Here is a 17,656-nt window from a genome sequence, read left to right as displayed (position 1 = left end):
ATTATTGTGTGGGAGTCTAAGTCTCTTTGTAGGTCTCTTAGAACTTGTTTTATGAATCTGGGTGCTCCTGTATTGGGTGCGTATGTATTTAGGATAGTTAGCTCTTCTTGTTGAATTGATTCCTTAACTAAAGTGGTGTTAAGAGGGAAATATATAGCACTAAATGCCCAGGTCAAAAGGCTAGAAAGACCTCAAATCAACACTCCAACATCATAACTAAAAGAACTAGAGAACCAAGAGTAAACAAACCCCAAAGCTAGCCGAAGACAAGAAATAACCAAGATCACAGTGGAACTGAAGGAGACAGAGACATGAGAAATCCTTCAAAAAACCCATGAATCCAGGAGCTGTTTTTTTTTTTTTGAAAAAATAAAAATAAAAAAGGCCACTAACTAGACTAATAAAGAAAAGAGAGAAGAATCAAACAGACACAATAAAAAATGATAATGGGGATATCACCACTAACCCCACAGAAATACAAACAACTGTCAGAGAATACTATAAATACTTCTATGTAAATAAACTAGAAAATCTAGAAGAAATGGATAAATTGTTGGACACATACACCATCCCAAGATTGAACCAGGAATAATTCAAATCCCTGAATAGACCAATAACAAGTTCCGAAATTGAGACAGTAATGAATAGCCTACCAATCAAAAAAAGCCCAGGACCAGACAGATTTATAGCTGAATTCTACCAGAGGTACAAAGAGGAGCTGGTGCTATTTCTTCGGAAACTATTCCAAACAATTTAGAAGGAGGGACTTCTCTCTAACTCATTCTATGAGGCCGGCGTCATCTGATACCAAAACCTGGCAAAGATACAACAACAACAAAAAAAACTTCAGGCCAATATCCTGATGAACATCGATGCAAAAATCCTCAATAAAATACTGGCAAACTGAATCCAGCAGCACATCAAAAAGTTTATCCACCACAATCAATTCAGCTTCATCCCTGATGCAAGGCTGGTTCAACATATGCAAATCAATAAATGTAATTCATCACATAAACAGAAAAAAAGTCAGAAACCACATGATTACCTCAATAGACACAGAAAAGACCTTCAATAAAATTCAACATCCCTTCATGTTAAAAACTCTCAGTAAACTAAGTATTGATGGAACATACCTTAAAATAATAAGAGCCATTTATGACAAACCGACAGCCTGAATGGGCATTCATATTGAATGGGCAAAAACTGGAAGCATTCCCCTTAAAAACTGGCACAAGGCAAGGATACCCTGTCTCACTACCCCTATTCAACATAGTGTAGTATTGGAAGTTCTGGCCAGGGCAAAGAGGAAGAAATAGAGGGTATTCGAATAGGAGAAGAGGAAGTCAAACTGTCTCTGTTTGCAGATTACATGAACCTATATCTAGAAAACCCCATGGACTCAGCCCGAAAGCTTCTTAAGCTGACAAGCAACATCAGCAAAGTCTCAGGAAATGATTCTAACATCCAGAACCTACAAGGAACTTAAAAAATTTTACAAGAAAAAAACAACCCCATTAAAAATTGGGCAAGGGACACAGACACTTCTCAAAAGAAGACATTTGTGCAGCCAACAAACATATGAACAAAAGCTCAACGTTACTGATCATTAGAGAAATGCAAATAAAAACTACAGTGAGATACAATCTCAAGTCAGTCAGAATGGCAATTATTAAAAAGTTCAGAAACAACAGCTATTTATTGTTAAAATAGATGCTGGCAAGGCTATGGAGAAATAGAAACACTTCTACACTGTTGGTGGGAATGTAAATTAGTTCAGCCATTGTGGAAGACAGTGTGATGATTCCTCAAAGACCTAAAAACAGAAATACCATTTGACCCAGCAATCCCATTACTAGGTATATACCCAAAGGAATATAAATCATTCTACAATAAAGACACATGCATGCATATGTTCATTGCAGCATTATTCACAATAGCAAAGACATGGAATCAATCCAAATGCCAATCAGTGACAGGCTGGATAAAGAAAATGTGGTACATGTACACCATGGAATACTAAGCGGCCATAAAAAGGAATGAGATCGTGTCCTTTGCATGGATATGAATGGAGCTGGAAGCCATTATCCTCTGCAAACTAACGCAAGAACAGAAAACCAAACACTGTATGTTCTCACATATAAGTGGGAGCTGAACAATGAGAACACATGAAACCGGGAAGGGAACAACACACACTGGGGCCTGTTGGTGGGAAGGAGGAGAAAGATCATCAGGATAAATAGCTAACACATGGGACTTAATACCTAGGTGATGGGTTGACAGGTGCAGCAAACCACCATGGCACAAACTTGCATATCCTGCACATGTACTCCAGAACTTAAAATAAAATACAATTAAATTTCTTCTTTAAAGAAAAAAAAAGTGTTTATTGACAAAAAGTAATTTTGGCTAGAGTAATCAATTAAAATGGTTTGATTTCCATTTATAGATTTTATGAAAAAATGCTAGAGTTTTCTGTTAAAAAAAATTGGAAAAAAATTCCGCAAAGTTCCAAAAACCAAAACTTAAATTTGCCACTTCCCAAGTACTACACTGAACCCATGTAAATGAAGTGGTTTATAGGCACTGTATTAGGTATTAGGTATTATAAGCAATCTAGAGATGATTTAAAGTGCATGGGAGGATGTGCATATGTTATGTGCAAATGCTATGCCATTTTATATCAGGGACTTGAGGATCCGTGCATTCTGATATCCGAGGTAGAGGGGTGTCCTAGAACCAATCCTCTGTGGATACCAAGGGACCACTGGACCTAAAGGCAAGATTCTTGAGACTGAATGAGGAGACAGAGGAAGCAAAATTTTAAATAAACAGCACATCAAATTGTGGCACTGATGGGATGATAATTCTATATTTATAATTGGAATTATTGAGGAATTCTGTCCCCCTGAGAACCACTAAGCAGAGCCAGGCACCAAGTAATTTTGCTTGGGCATCCTTAAAGGAAATATCCTTTTTTTTTTTTTTTTTTTTTGATGAAGTTTCGTTTTTGTCACTCAGGCTGGAGTGCATGGCGCCATCTCAGCTCACTGCAACCTCCACCTCCAGGGTTCAAGCGATTCTCATACCTCAGCCTCCCAAGTAGCTGGGACTCTAGGCACCCGCCACCACGCCCAGCTAATTTTTGTATTTTTAGTAGAGATGGGGTTTCACCATGTTGGCCAGGCTGGTCTTGAACTCCTGACCTCAGGTGATCCACCCGCCTCAGCCTCCCAAAGTGCTGGGATTTCAGAATGAGCCACTGTGCCCAGCCAGGAAACATCCTTTTCCGAGCCACGGACACAAAATGATTCCACAAAGGGGTCAATGTCCTTCATGAAACCAGGGCAACTGGGTAAAAATGGCTGACAGTGGGGAGGTGCAGCTGCATTACAACTTTCCTTCCTTTAAAGTCAGTATCAAATAACTCAATTTAACAAATTGGCCTAGTATTTGTGGTTAAAATGGAGCAGGCAGTGGGGACACTGTGTTGCTGGAATGTGGAAATACATTGTCCAAAGGGCAGCCTCCCACCTCAATGGTCCTACGGATGCAAGAGTGCTATGGTCTTTATGCTTATGTTCCCTCCAAATCCTCAAGTTAAATTCCTAACCCCCAAGGCAGGGGGTAGGACCTTCGGCAAGGTGATGAGGAATAGGATTCCTAAGTCTATAAAAGAGATTCCCAAGGGCTCCCTTGCCCCTTCCTCAGCGTGAGGATAGAGTGATACGGCGCTAACTATGAACCAGGAAACAGGTCCTCACCAGACACTGAATCTGCCAGTGCCTTGGCTCTGGACTTCCAGCTACCAGAACTGTAAGAAATAAATTTCTGTTGTTTAGATGACATTCAGTCTATGGCATTTTGTTTTAGCAGCCCAAGTAGACTATGACAAAAAGGTCAGAATCAAGTGTAGATCAAGCCCTCCTTTTCCACCTGCTTCTGCCTCTCCACCTCATCCCTGCGACCGCTGCTATCCATTCTACACACCCAGCCTGCATACTCGGCCTAAAGACCAAAACCCCCATCATCCGTGATTTTTCTATACATTTGTCCAGGGCAAGTCAACAATATTTCAGCAGAAGTGGAATTCCCATTCCCCAGGAAAAGCTCCACGGAGAGGCTCATCTTGATACTGACAGGCTGTTCCTGTGACTGGCTCCTATGCTTTGACAACTAAGACTATTTTTACTTCCCGCCTGGGTTTTTGTAGTATTAGTGCCTGTCAGATTCATTTTACCTGCCTCCCATGGTAGAAAACTCCCATGCCCTAAAAACCGGAGAAAGGAATCAGCAGCATGAATAATAACCACAATCTCCTAAGTGTGACAAACTGAGACTCTGTTTGCCGGACCCCTCAGGACTGTTGCAAAGTGGGTGCTTGGAAAATGGACACCCACTCAGGGACCGAGCACTGGCTGTGTGTTAAAGACTTAACATGCTTTATTCCACCAACCCATGAATGATCACCACTTCTCAGGGAAGGAAACCAAGGCTTTGAGAGATTAGGTGGCCGGTCAAGGGTCCCATAGCCCATGGGTCCTCCTCAGGCCTGTGGTGCCCAGGCCCTACCTCTCTCACTCTGCTCAGAAGTACCTACAATTACAAAATGTGGCCTCTCCTTCTCTGTCTGAAAGGTTTCTTCATGACCCCAAGACACGGTGGGTACTGTGAGTTCCCATTTATCAACTGAGGTCACAGAAGCTTCACTGAGTCCAGCCTGCTCTTTGGACCCAGTCCTTTGCTGCTTCCAGAATGGCCTGTCCCAGGGGTCTGCAGCTTGTCGCCATTTTTTTTCCCCCCATACCAGTGTCCCTGATCCCAACGACGTGGACACTGAGTGGGCCCTGAGGTCTCCTGCAGGCTCAGGGCTGGGGAGCCAGGCTGAGCTCCTGGCACAAAAGTTTTGACAGGGATGGATGAGCCACTGGGCTGGGCCCAAATCCATTTTGTTCTGAGTCAGCTTCTAAAAAAGACTGCTAATCTTTAATTCAAGGATTTTATTGTTCTATTACAGATATTTCAGCCAAGCAAAATGGGATTCACACTCTATCAGGAACCTCAGAAGCGCCCGTAGGATAGCCTAGACATGTACCTATTTACACTTACTCTCCAAGGTGGCATGTGAGCATAGTCCTAGGCCTCAGTGGGGCCTACCCCAAGGCACACAAACTGAGACATGGCCTTGGCCCACTAGCCAGGGATAGACTGTGCTCGGTGCCTCTGTCCAAACCAAAGCGCGCTCACTGAAGTAGCTCAGACCATCCCTGACCTTCACAGCCCTCAGCCAGGCCACCCCCATTGTTCATGGAGCCTGCTGAGAAACTTGTCAGGCTGGGAGAGCCTTTGGGGAGAGAGACGAGGCCTACCTGGGCCTCCCTGGGCCTCATTCCACCCCGAAGCACCAGAGTCCACCCAGACCTGGGAGTGTCAGAGAACAGCCGGGAGATGTGCCCCAAGGCCCTGTCCTCAGTCCCATGGGCATCTTGCCCTGTACCTCGGCCAGCCCTGGCTTCTGAGTGGGTGGGAGTGGCAAATGCTGAGGCAACTGAGGACCAGACGGAAAGATTAGACCCACAAATAGGACAAGGCAGGAACATTCCCTCTTGACTTTGATACAAAGAGATTTTAAAATGCAGCTAGGGTGAAACACACCCTGGTGTTTCCCAGGGCAAGAAAGCTTAGAAACAAAACCTGTGGCCTCCAAGACAGAGTAAAAAAACCAATGTTCACAGGGCTTGGGAGGAGTGCTGAACTCACATGGACCCTGCTGGAAGACAGGTTTGGTGTCTTGCATGTGGCTGAAGGTCTCCCTTTATTCATCTGTTTGCCAGCTTGTTGAAGACTCTAGGCCTGGCAAGCCCAACTATTCTCCCCTGAGCCAGCTTGACAGAGACCGCCCATGCACAGAGGTGGGTCACAGGCCAGCATTCCCACCTGCTGTTCAGGCTGCTATAACAGAACACCATCGACCGGGTGGCTTATAAACAACAGAAATTTATTTCTCACAGTTCTGAAGGCTGGGAAGTCCAAGATCAAGATGCCGGCAGGCTTGGTGTCTGGTGGAGGGCCTGCATTCTGGTTCATAGATGACGCTTTCTCACTCTAGCCTCACACGGTGGAAGGGGTGAGGGCCTTCTCTCGGGCCTCCTTTATAAGAACACGAAATCCCATTCCTGAGGGGACTGATCTCATGACCTAATCGCCCCCCCCCAAAAAAAGCTCCACCTTCTAACACTATCACCTTGGGAGTTAGAATTTCAACAAATGAATACTAGGGGGACACAAACACTCAGACCATAACCCCCTGGAAGCTTGAAAACCTCTGACACCTGCTTCCCAGTTCCAGAGGCTGAGATTTTCCTGGCCTGGGGTGGACCTGGGTTTAAAATCCCCACAGGTGCCTCCAATGAGCTAAGCCAGGGGTCCTCACACTTGAGTGTGCCTCCCAAGCCCCTGGAGGGCTTGTTACAACCCAGATGGCTGGGTCTGCCTTTCAGAGGTTCCAATCCAGTAGGGCTCAGGTGCAGCTCAAGGATGAGCATTTGTAACAGGCACCCAGGTGCTGCTGCTGCTGGTCCTAAGACATCTGAGAGCACTTAGATGGGGGCAGAACAGAGCCCACCTGGCAACCCAGATTATGTGACCTAAGGCTGACCACACACAAACAAGGCTTTGGGAGACAGGCAACCTCAGAGTCCTGGTGCCAACTAGCAGGGAACCCTGGAGATGCCTCTCATGTCTCTAAACCTGAAGCTTCAGCTGCAAAATGAGATTATCTGTGTAACAATCTCAGTAAAAGATGGAAGAAAAGAGCCCCAAGTCCCCCGGGCACACTGCTGCTCCAGAAATGACTGAGGAGTGGGGAGCCAGGTGGGGCGGAGTGAACCCCAGAGGGCTGGAGACATGCAAGGCCACATGTGCTCCTAGGCCAGGAGAAGCAGCACTATGTGGCTCATCACTGTCACAGGCCACACTGCAACCAAGAGGTGTACTGGGACCAGGAGGGGACTTCCCTTGCAGGCTCTCCACTGCCCCAATGTGGGTGTTCCCAGCACCCCACTATAATACCGATGGCCTCTACACACAGTTGAGTACATTGCTCACTGCTCCGGGGGTGCCTGTGAGATGAGCCCTGGGGAAACTGTCCTCGTGCAGAACAAGCCAGGAGGACAGGTGTACAGCCCTAAGTGGCTGCTTTACTGTGGAACCCCAGAGGAAAGCAATTCCAAGGTAGAATGAGTACTAGACATGTGGTCTGGAGACCCGGATGCTCTGGAGCAAGGGGTATTCCAGGCCTGTGATTTCAAGCTCTTTTAGGCGGTAAAATTTTACTCCTCAAATAAAATTTTAAACAGATCCCTAACATATGAAAGGAAAAATACTGGAGTTTTTTGATTGTGAGAAAGTGGGTAAGGGTGGGAGGAGGAGACAGTACCTGAATCACAGATCCCCCAGCCCAGGGATGACATTAAAAATATGCAATACGGCACAGGCACTACCCGGGGAAAGGATCAGGGAAAGTAGAGAGGACCTTGGAAATGTCATTCCTGCCTCAACCTCCCCTGCAGAGCACATGAGGCAACCGTCACAGAGCCTGGAACTAGGGGGCAGCAGCAAACATTTCTGTAAAGAACCAAGAATAAATATTTTATGCTTTCCAAGCCCTGTGGTCTGTGTTGCAACTACTCAACTCAGCCTTCATAGAGCAAAAGCTGCCACAGAAACACATAAATAGATGTGTGTGGTGGCTGTGTTAAAATAAAACTTTATTCACAAAGATAGTCGACAGGCCCCCTGTGGCCAAGGGCTCTTGTTTGTTGAGCCCTGGCTTAGAGGAAAAGGATTTAGAAGCCACTAGACACAATAATCACCGTGCTTGTTTTTGCATTTATGACTCTGAATCCTCAATTCTTTAACTCAACTTGCTTTGCTCTCAGACTAACTAATCTATCAACTGGGCATCATAATACCGTTTTTCCTGACCTTGAGGTATTTGTTCCAAGGGCCAAATGTGTTCCAATGAGCTAATGAATGTGAAAATGCTTTGAAATGTCTACAGTACTTTACAAATAGATCCACAAAATCTCTGCATCTAAGAGCAGAGTTTTATCATCCTTCACCTGTGTATCAGAAAGATTCCAGACACCACTCACCAAATTAGGCTGCCCGGGCTGCTTTTAAAGAACAGTCTTTTAAAAAATGCCCTAAAGGGATGTCAAAGCTAGAAAAAACAAATAGTGTCTGGCCCTTTCTCCTAGAGCCTGAGACTTTTAAACTCTTCATTAGTATAAAGTAGAAAATCCTCTACTCCCTATTTCATCCTGTTTGTTGACATAGTGGACTCTTAGGCCAGAAACTTATTAGTCAGAAGCCTTGTAGTTAATACCACTGGATGTCTCCTACACGCAGCCCAACCTGCAAGAATGTGGTATTGCTGCTGAGTGACACTAAATAATCTCTTCATCATTAAAACAATCTTAATCCCACAGAGTTCTAACGTGCCTGAAGAGAGGTAAAGTCCCCATAAACGATCTCCATCAGTCTACCTTCCACTGTATTTCTGGTAGCAAAGATAATGTGGCTACAATTTATTAAGCACGTACTACGATTGAGGGCGCAGCTGCTCTGCAAAGCTCACTTCACTGAATGACTACCACAAGCCTGGGAAGAAGGCACCTTAATTTGCATTTTACCAGAGGGTGGAAATGAGGTCCAAAGAGCTTAGCAAGCCACTTGGCATCACATAGGTCGAAAGTGATGGAATTGGGCTTTAGGATTTACTCCAGAACCCAAGCTCTTTCCACACAATTGCCAAATGACTTCATCTATACAAAAGCATTCATTATTTTCCCCAGGGTTCTTTCATTACCAAAGAAAAGATGCAATTTGCAAATGGCACCACTGGGACAATTTCTACCTCACTGATGACCCCCACAAGGTAAAAAGAGAATCAAATTGTTTCACTTGATGAGGCAAGAATTATGAAGATTAAAGCAAGAGCTATAGTCAGCCTTGGCAGACATAAATTTGGATTATGATTTTTCTATAATGGTGGTATTTGGCTTTTGAAAATGATTTAAGCATAAAGAAAAATTGGGAAATTTGCTTTTTCAAAAGAAACAAGTTTAGGGAAAATTAATGTAGCAGAGACTAGCTAGCAGTTCACCAAATCTGTTTCCTCTTCTGCTTTCTACATTCCACTAATGTACATGGCCCAGCCTTCCTTGAGGTCAGAAGTTGTCACGTAACTAAGCTCTGCCAATGGAATGTGAGCATCAGTGAGCATCTAGTCCCTAAAACTCTGCTACCCTAAATCCTCCATGCTCTTTCCTCTTAATGCAAAGAAGCCCAGCAACCTTGGAAGCCAAGTTGAGGAGGGAAAAGCCTAAAGATAGAAGGATCTGGAGTTCATAGACCCCTTCTTGCAACAGGTGCAACTATAGACTAGAACATTCCATGAGAAAGAAATAAACTTCTCTTGCATTAACATAGAAATCTGGAGGACTTCTCTGTTACAGCAGCTATTATTACCCTATCTAAGTAATTCAGCAAACAATTTGATACAAATTAAAAAGCAGATCACATTAGTTCCAAATCTGTTCCACTTACGAATGTCAACAACTATGATTTGAATCATTATGAGAATTACAACTTCAGAAAGAAGTTCAAGTTACGTGAGCTAGTGAAATAATGTCCAGATGAATCTTAAGTCTTTAAACTTAGTTCTTTCTTGGGTTCAAACCCAGCAATAACCACACTAACCTGATTGCAATTTGTCACTTCTAGTATTTTGGAAACATTTGGTTAAATAAAATATATTGCTAAAATTAATTTCACCTGTTTCTTCGTACTTTTGTAATGTAGCCAATAGAAAATTTAAAATTACACTGTAGGTTACATTATGTTCCTATTGGACAGTGCTACTCTAGATTGTGCAGACCTCAGATTTTCTATTCAATTATTAACGGGTATTGAGCACTGCACGGGTGTTGGGTGGCCCTACTTCACTTCTGACAAGCCCTGTGACCTTGGGCAGGTTGTTTATCCCCTCTGGTTCATGTTTTTTTCATGTAAAAGATGAGAATGTTGGCCCTATCATGCTTTGTAGACTGGTCATGTCCAGCCCTGTGATTTTAAACTAGCCCACTCTGATGTTACAGTTTAAACCCCAAACAGCAGGATCCTGACACTGTTCATGGCCAGTACCCTGAATGCATATTTTCTGCTTGTTGGTCTGTGCCTGGGCTCCAATTCTTGCTTACGGACCACAGGCACCCTTTGAACCTCCCCTCCTGTTGCTTCTCTCATATAGACTTCCTGGTTTCCCTCGTCGACTGAAGCTCACATTTAACTGTTAAACGTGGGCTTCTGGCCATTCCAGTCAACACCTGACCTGTAGGCACTCCTGACCATCCCCACAGGGCAGTGCCCTGCCAGCCTGACTTTGGTCTTGCAACACAGGCCGAGCGTCCTCTTCACCTTCCGAGGCCTTAGGCCCAGCTAAGCCAGACAGAGTGGGATGATCCTTTATCAAGGGAAATCCAGTGATCTTGCAGAGAAGCCCACACCAAAGGCCATCATTTTAAATATTTTCCTTCTTCCAAAGTTTACTTGAAAAAAGTACTCTGAGGAAAAGCTCATTTCCTTAAAATATCAAAGAACCAAAAACCAAAAGATTATATATTTTTCTGGAGACAGACTGCAAAGTGCAGAATAAATAAAATTCTGCAAAGTGTACAAATAAATATTACAAAGAATTAATTTCTGCTGCAGTTGTCTACCATCTTCAATACTACATTTAGCTAACTTAATTTTCCGTGGATCAAATTTATTCAAAGTTAAATTTCTCTTAATAGGTCATCTGAGTAAACAATTTCAAGTGTTACTTGCCAAAAGGAAAAAAAAAATGTTTCCAGGCTTCAGATGAAATCGGCAGTGTCAGGCTAAGAAAACAACCTTAAAAATTCACAGAGAGCTGGAACAATTGCAAAGAAAAGTTGGAGCCCGGAGGTCAGTCTTGTTCATGCAGTTCTGAAGGTAAAAAAAAAAAAAAAAAAAAAAAAAATCACAAATTTCCACCAAAACTGGGTCTTCAAGGGGCAAAGGAAAAGAGCTTTTTTTTTTTTTTTTTTTGAGACAAGGTCTCATTCTGTCACCTAGGGCTGGAGTGTAGAGGTGTGATCTCGGCTCACTGCAACCTCCATCTCCCAAGCTCAATCGATCCTTCCACCTCAACCCCTCAAGTAGCTCGGACCACAAACTCACACCACCACATCTGGCTAACTTTTGTATATTTTATAGAGACGGGGTTTCACCATGTTGCCAAGGCTGGTCTCGAACTCCTGGCCTCAAGTAATCCACCCGCCTTGGACTCCCAAAGTGCGGGATTTTAGGCATGAGTCACAGCGCCCAGTGTCATTCTTTTGAAAGCAGAAAATGTATAAAGTAATATATCCTTAAAGTAGCAGCTGTCATAAGAAGATAGCACCCTGGGCTTTCTCTGGCACCAAAACTGGGCACTCTGTGCTCCTGGTTTTCAGACAGACAGAAAGGGAGAAGGCAGGGGAGAGGGAAGGGGAGGAGGGGAGAGGGAGTAGAGGAAGGCTTGAGGTATGGCATGGAATTCTGCAAACACAGCAGTTATTAAGGGAAATGGGAGAGTGTCTAGGGGAAGAAGTTTTCTTGAATTTCTATTCTTGAAATTTCTTGGAATAAGTGGATTTGTGCAAGGGCAGGGATAAATGTAGTTGAAGATCTATTTTATAGGTGAGGAAATGGTCATCTGAGAGGCAAACTAGCCTTACGCCCCAACAGGGAATATAGCCAGAATAGAGGTAACTCTGTCTCCAGTCTTTGAATCTACAGCCTTCCTCTAATAGCATCTAAAGCCAGGGTTTCTGACAGCACAGTCCGAGAAGCCCCATGACATCACAAGTGGCAGCTGGGTGTACTTTATGACAAATGCTAAATTAACTCCTGCCTGTGACCTTGCCACCATAACTCAGACAGCCAGGACACACACTACACCCCAAACACTCAAGTCCCTATGCAAACACTCACTTCTCCAAGCATAGAGGGAAGCCTGCTCTGCAGGCTCTGTTAAGCGTACTGCTGCCGCTGACATCATCGCAAATAGAAAGGGAGAGAGTCCAGGAACCACAGGGCTCACTTCCTAGCCTCTCTAAGATTTTCGAGGGCAGACAGCACTATGTTTAACCGGCACAAGTAATATTCATCGTGCCCAGGGCCTCTTAAGGAAAACTGAACAATGCTTTAGAATGAACCTGCCCTCACCTCACTCCTGCTCAATCATTTCACCCAACAACAAGTTAGAGGTAGAGAAGATGAATATTATTAAAATGATGCTTCTAAATCAGGACCTTATGGGTGCTTTGGCTCTCAACTTTTTTCATAAAATATCTGTCCAGTCCAGACCGAGAAGCCATCTTCGACAGCATTCTGGTAAGGGCATGGAGGTAACCAGGGCTCACAGGTGTCTATGGCAATGTTCTGATCCTGTTGTTAGAAATAGTCGATGCAGCAGAGGTGATGGCACTCATTGCCATGCCTGAGGTCTTCAGGGCTTGCCTACCTCAGTAGATGGTACTGAAGCCTCCTGTCTAGATGACGATCTGCTCAGACCTGGGCTACCTGCAGTGTGTCCTGTTGACAGACTTGCTCTTGCAGGGAGTAGCTGGAGAATATTGTTCTAGGAATCTTGCACTGTGCCCCACCCATAATGATGGCCCAGGACAGAAGGTGGGAAATTCACGAATACACTCCTACTATGGTGCCATCAAACCCAGGACACTCAGCTGTTCACACTTTATTACTAATTCTCACAGCAGTCATGAAAGGTCAGAATGATTATGTCAACTTCCAGAGAAGGACACAGAGACTCAGAGAACCTGGCTATTTGGCCGAAGTCCACAGCTTCAGGTGAGCGTGACTCTAAGACCCCAGTTAGAGATAAGGCCCTCAGATTTACATATTTGCTCTACACCCTTGAGATGTTTGCAATTGGGCTGGAAAGACAGGAGATACGTCCAAAGACAACTGCAAGTTCTGACCAACCTGTCCAATAGCTCTTTCTGCGATGATGGAAATGTTCTGGGACCTGTGCTGTCAACTGTGATCCAACTATTGAGTATTTGACATGTAGTTGGTGCAACTGAGAAACTGAATATTTAATTTTAGTTGGTTTGAATTCATTTGAATTGAAATTGCCATTGAATGACAACATTTAACAGCACATGTGGAGACATTTTATACCAGCAGCAGTCAGAAAAGAATGCTGCAGTCTGGGGTGGTCCAAGCGAGCTTCATGAAGCACATGGGCTCTGAGCCAGCCCTTGATGTGTTAGGATTTGAACAGAACTTCTGTTTCGGGCATGATCATCTTCCCTGTGGAATTTGGTTCTGAATCAAGGGCCCCAGAAACCAAGCCCAGTCCTTTTGGTCTGCAGGTAAGGAAATCAAGATTGTCCCTCCTGGTTCCATATTCCCTTTGGACCTGCTCTTCGCAACACGACTCAGCTTGCTTTTGCTTCCTCTCAAGTTTCTCCTAAAGCCTTTCCTCTCTTCCCTTTCCCCGTGTGCCCCCTGCCAACATGGGCAGGTCCTGGGTTTGCGTTCTTTTTATCTACCTAGACATTTTCTTTTCTATCTGTGAGGCTGAGTCATTTCCTCTCTTGGAATGACTTTTAATGCGCTTTATGCTTCTACATCTGTCACTCTGAGAAAGGCATTTCCCAATACAGAGAGCAATGCCACTCACAGAGAGACCAATCACCTGCCCCCAAAACACACCCCAGCAACAGAGAACAGAATCCCCCCATCCTTGCTGGGTCTGCATATGGCTGAACCTAATGCTCAGAGCTGGTCACCATGTCCTGTCTGATTCCGTTCTTTTCCACACCAGGAGTGACAACTGGCCTTTCTAATACTATTAGCTGATTAATACTAATCAGCTTATTAGTTGGACAAAGATGTTGAAAACTGACTACAGGACCAGATCTGTTCTTGGCCCAGAACCTGTGCCTTCCCTGCGACGCCTTTTCAGGCGAGTCCTTGGAAATCTCTGTTGTTTAGACTACACGTGGCTCAGCCCCTCAGTGGGGCATTTGACCCCTTCATACCCATTTTCATTTCTAGCTCACGTAGCTGCCCTTGTGCTGCTTCACTTTCAAGTGAAAAATGTTCCTTGTGAGCATGGAACAACAGCCACAGTAACTTTTGGATTCCCCAGCTTGAGGAACACAGACTACGTAGGATATTTTTTGGTGGTGGAGATGGAGCAGATAACCTATTTTGAATTCTTTTCAGCTTTGCTTGAAAGCTGATTGTTAAGAGTCTAAGTATGGTGGGAAGGGCACTTCCACCCATCTTCCCAACAGATCCAGACCTGCAATTCTCTGACATGTCTTCTGTACTCAACAACTTGTAGTTCTTTGGGCTGCAGCAGAGATTGTTTATATCCTTCCATGCTGACACTAAAGATGAGACAGGCCTTTGGATGGAAGATCAGTATGTCACTGAGCTCCTGGGCCCTGGACAGTGGCACACATGCGGTCAATCCCCACCAAGTAAGGACAGAAAGCCCCAGAGGACTTCGAGGTCCAAGTCAAAGTGACAAAACATGGCTACAGGCCTACTCCATCCCATCGCCTGTTTTGGTACAACCTGTGAGCTAAGAATGATTTTTAAATTGATAAAGCATTATAAAAAATTATTTTAAGAATATACTACAGATGCAATATGTGGCCTGCAAAGCCTACAGTGTTTACCATCTGGCCCTTTCCAGAACAAGTTTACCAACTCCCGTCTGAACCTTCAGGGACCTCATTCATCCAGAGGGGTGCCTGTCATGTCCCTGAGGCTTGGTGGGCTGGGTCCTTACAGCCCTTCGTTCCCTTTGATCTGCTTTGTGTTTGTTTTCTTTTTCAGTTCAGTAACCTCAGAGACAAAATGTTCCATATATGTTTCTGGGGAATGGCGCAATAGATATCAAATCTAACAAACAATAAATGAAAATCCGCCTCTTCCAAGAAGATCAACATCGTGGGTGAGGATCTGGCCCAATCCCGGTGTCTCTACTGTGATAGGAACAAGGTTCCTGATTAAAAACCAGCCAGAAAGGACCCAAGCGATCAAAGCAAAGGTAACCACAAAACATCCTCACCCATCCTGCTCCTGCCTTAGTTTCTCACTTGGCAGCACCAGTCTCCACATCCGACCTCAGTACCACATCAGGAGTGTCACTGTCTCTGACTCAGCCCCAGCTCCAGTAGAAAACGAACACAGAGGTCAAAACATACCCTAATAGTCCCTCAGGATGTCACCTGAAAGTTTCTTAGGCTCCCATCCTAAACATCCTTAGAAGCTCTCTGGATTAATATTCTAAGAAAACACACAGCAGCTGCCTCTTCCTTAGCCACAAGAGAAAATGACAGCTGCTGCCCATGAGTAGCCAGCACTGTTACCTGGTTCGGTGCAGTTCTTGCCGTTCCGGAGTCCAGCATCTTCGGAAGTCAGAGTGTCGTTCACCTGCATGAGCTTCCTCCCCATCATCCACTTTCTGTCTTCCCCTATGAGGTCCATGAGGTCAAGCTCTGGGGAGACAAAGACAATAACCACACGTCATTCACAGCTGGGTTTCAGCTTCTGCTGACACTGCGTGCCCGGTGCCCCGACCAGCCATCACTTGTTCAACCCTGCCTGCACTCCCGGCCACCCTGCCTCTAGCTGCCTGATGGCTTCCTCGCCGCACCAGTGGGATGACTTTGAGGTGTGTGTTCTAAACTGGATTCTAGATTCTTCCCAGTGGGATCAAGCTCCAGTTGTCTACTGTGTAACTCTCTTGATAAAGCACACTTGATCAACTGCTCCCCCTTCCCTGTCTCAATTCCCTGCTCCCAGTGACATCCTGAGAAATGTTTAACAACCAACTCTCAAAGGGGAAGAAAAGCTCTGTTTTGTAGCCACTGGCCAATTTCTGTGGTGTCAATATTCCCATTGTAGCCAATGCCTAGCTACCCACATGACATCATTGAAAATGGGGTTCAGAAGAGATGGACACAATCAGCTCCACTGAGTCAACAATAGCTGACTCCAGCCTATTGAGATCTAGCCCCTGCCAGTATCTCCTGAAACCAGCCCCCAAATGAACCACCCACCATTGAACATACTTCAGAATCTGCTTCTGGGGGTTATCAAGCGAAGACATAATTTGCCATCCCCAAAGCATAGATTCATGAGTGCCACACAGCATGTTTCCAATGAACAAGAGATGAAGGCATGAACTAGGAAATAGTAGGTTGGGAGAGTAGGTAACAGGGCTCAGGGCTGCAATGACTGTGGGGGTGGAGGTGCCAGAAGAAAGAACACAGGCTAAAGATCACACTGAAGCAGCCAGTGCAGTGCCTTCTGTTTGGGGCACGCTGAGTTTGAAGAGTCTGCAGAGCACGGAATGGGAGGTATGCCACCCGTGCAAATGTGAGTGCAGGAACCTCAGGGTAAAAAGCAGAGCCACAGCAAACCTCAGGGAAATCATCAGCAACAGGGAAAGGTGAGAGGCACATGTATGGATGGGGTCTCCCGGTGGAGAAGAGGGGTCACTGGGGAGAAGGAATGGAAGAACACAATATCCTTCAGAGAGGAGACAGAGCAAAAGGATTCAGGAAGGGATTATGAATGGAAGGAAAAGAGCAAGGAAAGCAGGTGTCGTGGAAGGTAAGCAGAAAGATAATTTCAGGAAGGAAAGAGTAGCCAACAGCCTTGAACTCCATAGACAGATCAGGTAAGATGAAGGCAGAAACATAACAGGTGGGACCTGGCGTCATGGGGCCATGGAGAGACACAGACAGCAAGCCAAGCTGCCAAAGTGGCTCTTTCCGGGGGCTTGGCACTGAAGAAGGGACCTGAGGCAATGCTGCCTCTTGAGTGTCCAAACTTGCCGTGGGCAGAAAATGGATCAAAACACAAGATGTGGGCCTAACCCATGGGCCCAGTGGCCTTCACAGAAGGCCAGATGGTGCACCCAACCACACCAACACAGTGTCTGAAGTGGTCACTGAAGAGCTGGAGGGCATCCTGCCCTCTCCTCTACTTCTACAGCGATTCAGTTTCCCAAAAGATTTCTCCTTTGTTACTGAACTCAAACCTCACAACGCTGCTCAAGAAAGAAAACGAGAGTGTGGACATTGCCTCTCAGGCACCTGATCACTGCTGGCTCAGGGTAGGTGCTCAGTAGGTATGCATTGAAATAATTATTCCCACTTTATAAGTGGAGAAAGTGAGACTCATGGAAGTGTCTGGAAATCACAATGCCTGTGGGCACCTCACCTAAGCTAACATGATGCACATAATATCAGTAGCTCATGAACTGAGGTCTTCCTCAAACACAGACCCTGCTTCCACGTGTAAATTTAGCAAGATATCAAATTACAGTTTATGCATACCATCCAGGAGAGCCCCCCAGGTTTTTTCCCCAAAAAATGGAGGAAGAATGTGGAGTCTAATGAAAAGAAACAATAATTTCAGACTCTTGAAATACAAAATTCTACATGGCGGCCACATGTATCAGCTTAGCCCAAATTATGAGGACAATATCGAAGATAATTCAAGGTTAAAGCAAGGCATTTGTGTAGTCTGGATA

At 45.0% G+C, this 17,656-nt stretch overlaps 1 protein-coding gene across 1 annotated transcript in view; it reads right to left on the bottom strand.

The window, feature by feature from the left end:
- Nucleotides 1-17,656, bottom strand: part of SLC24A3 (solute carrier family 24 member 3) — a 502,167-nt gene that overhangs the window by 424,624 nt on the left and 59,887 nt on the right. Inside the window, exon 2 of the mRNA XM_050805789.1 lies at nt 15,483-15,611. Coding sequence (XP_050661746.1) covers nt 15,483-15,611 — 129 coding nt within the window. The remainder of the gene's footprint in view (nt 1-15,482; nt 15,612-17,656) is intronic.

Source organism: Macaca thibetana, chromosome 10, assembly GCF_024542745.1.
Source record: "Macaca thibetana thibetana isolate TM-01 chromosome 10, ASM2454274v1, whole genome shotgun sequence".
Lineage (NCBI taxonomy): Eukaryota > Metazoa > Chordata > Mammalia > Primates > Cercopithecidae > Macaca > Macaca thibetana.
This window is presented reverse-complemented; position numbering and strand designations above follow the sequence as displayed.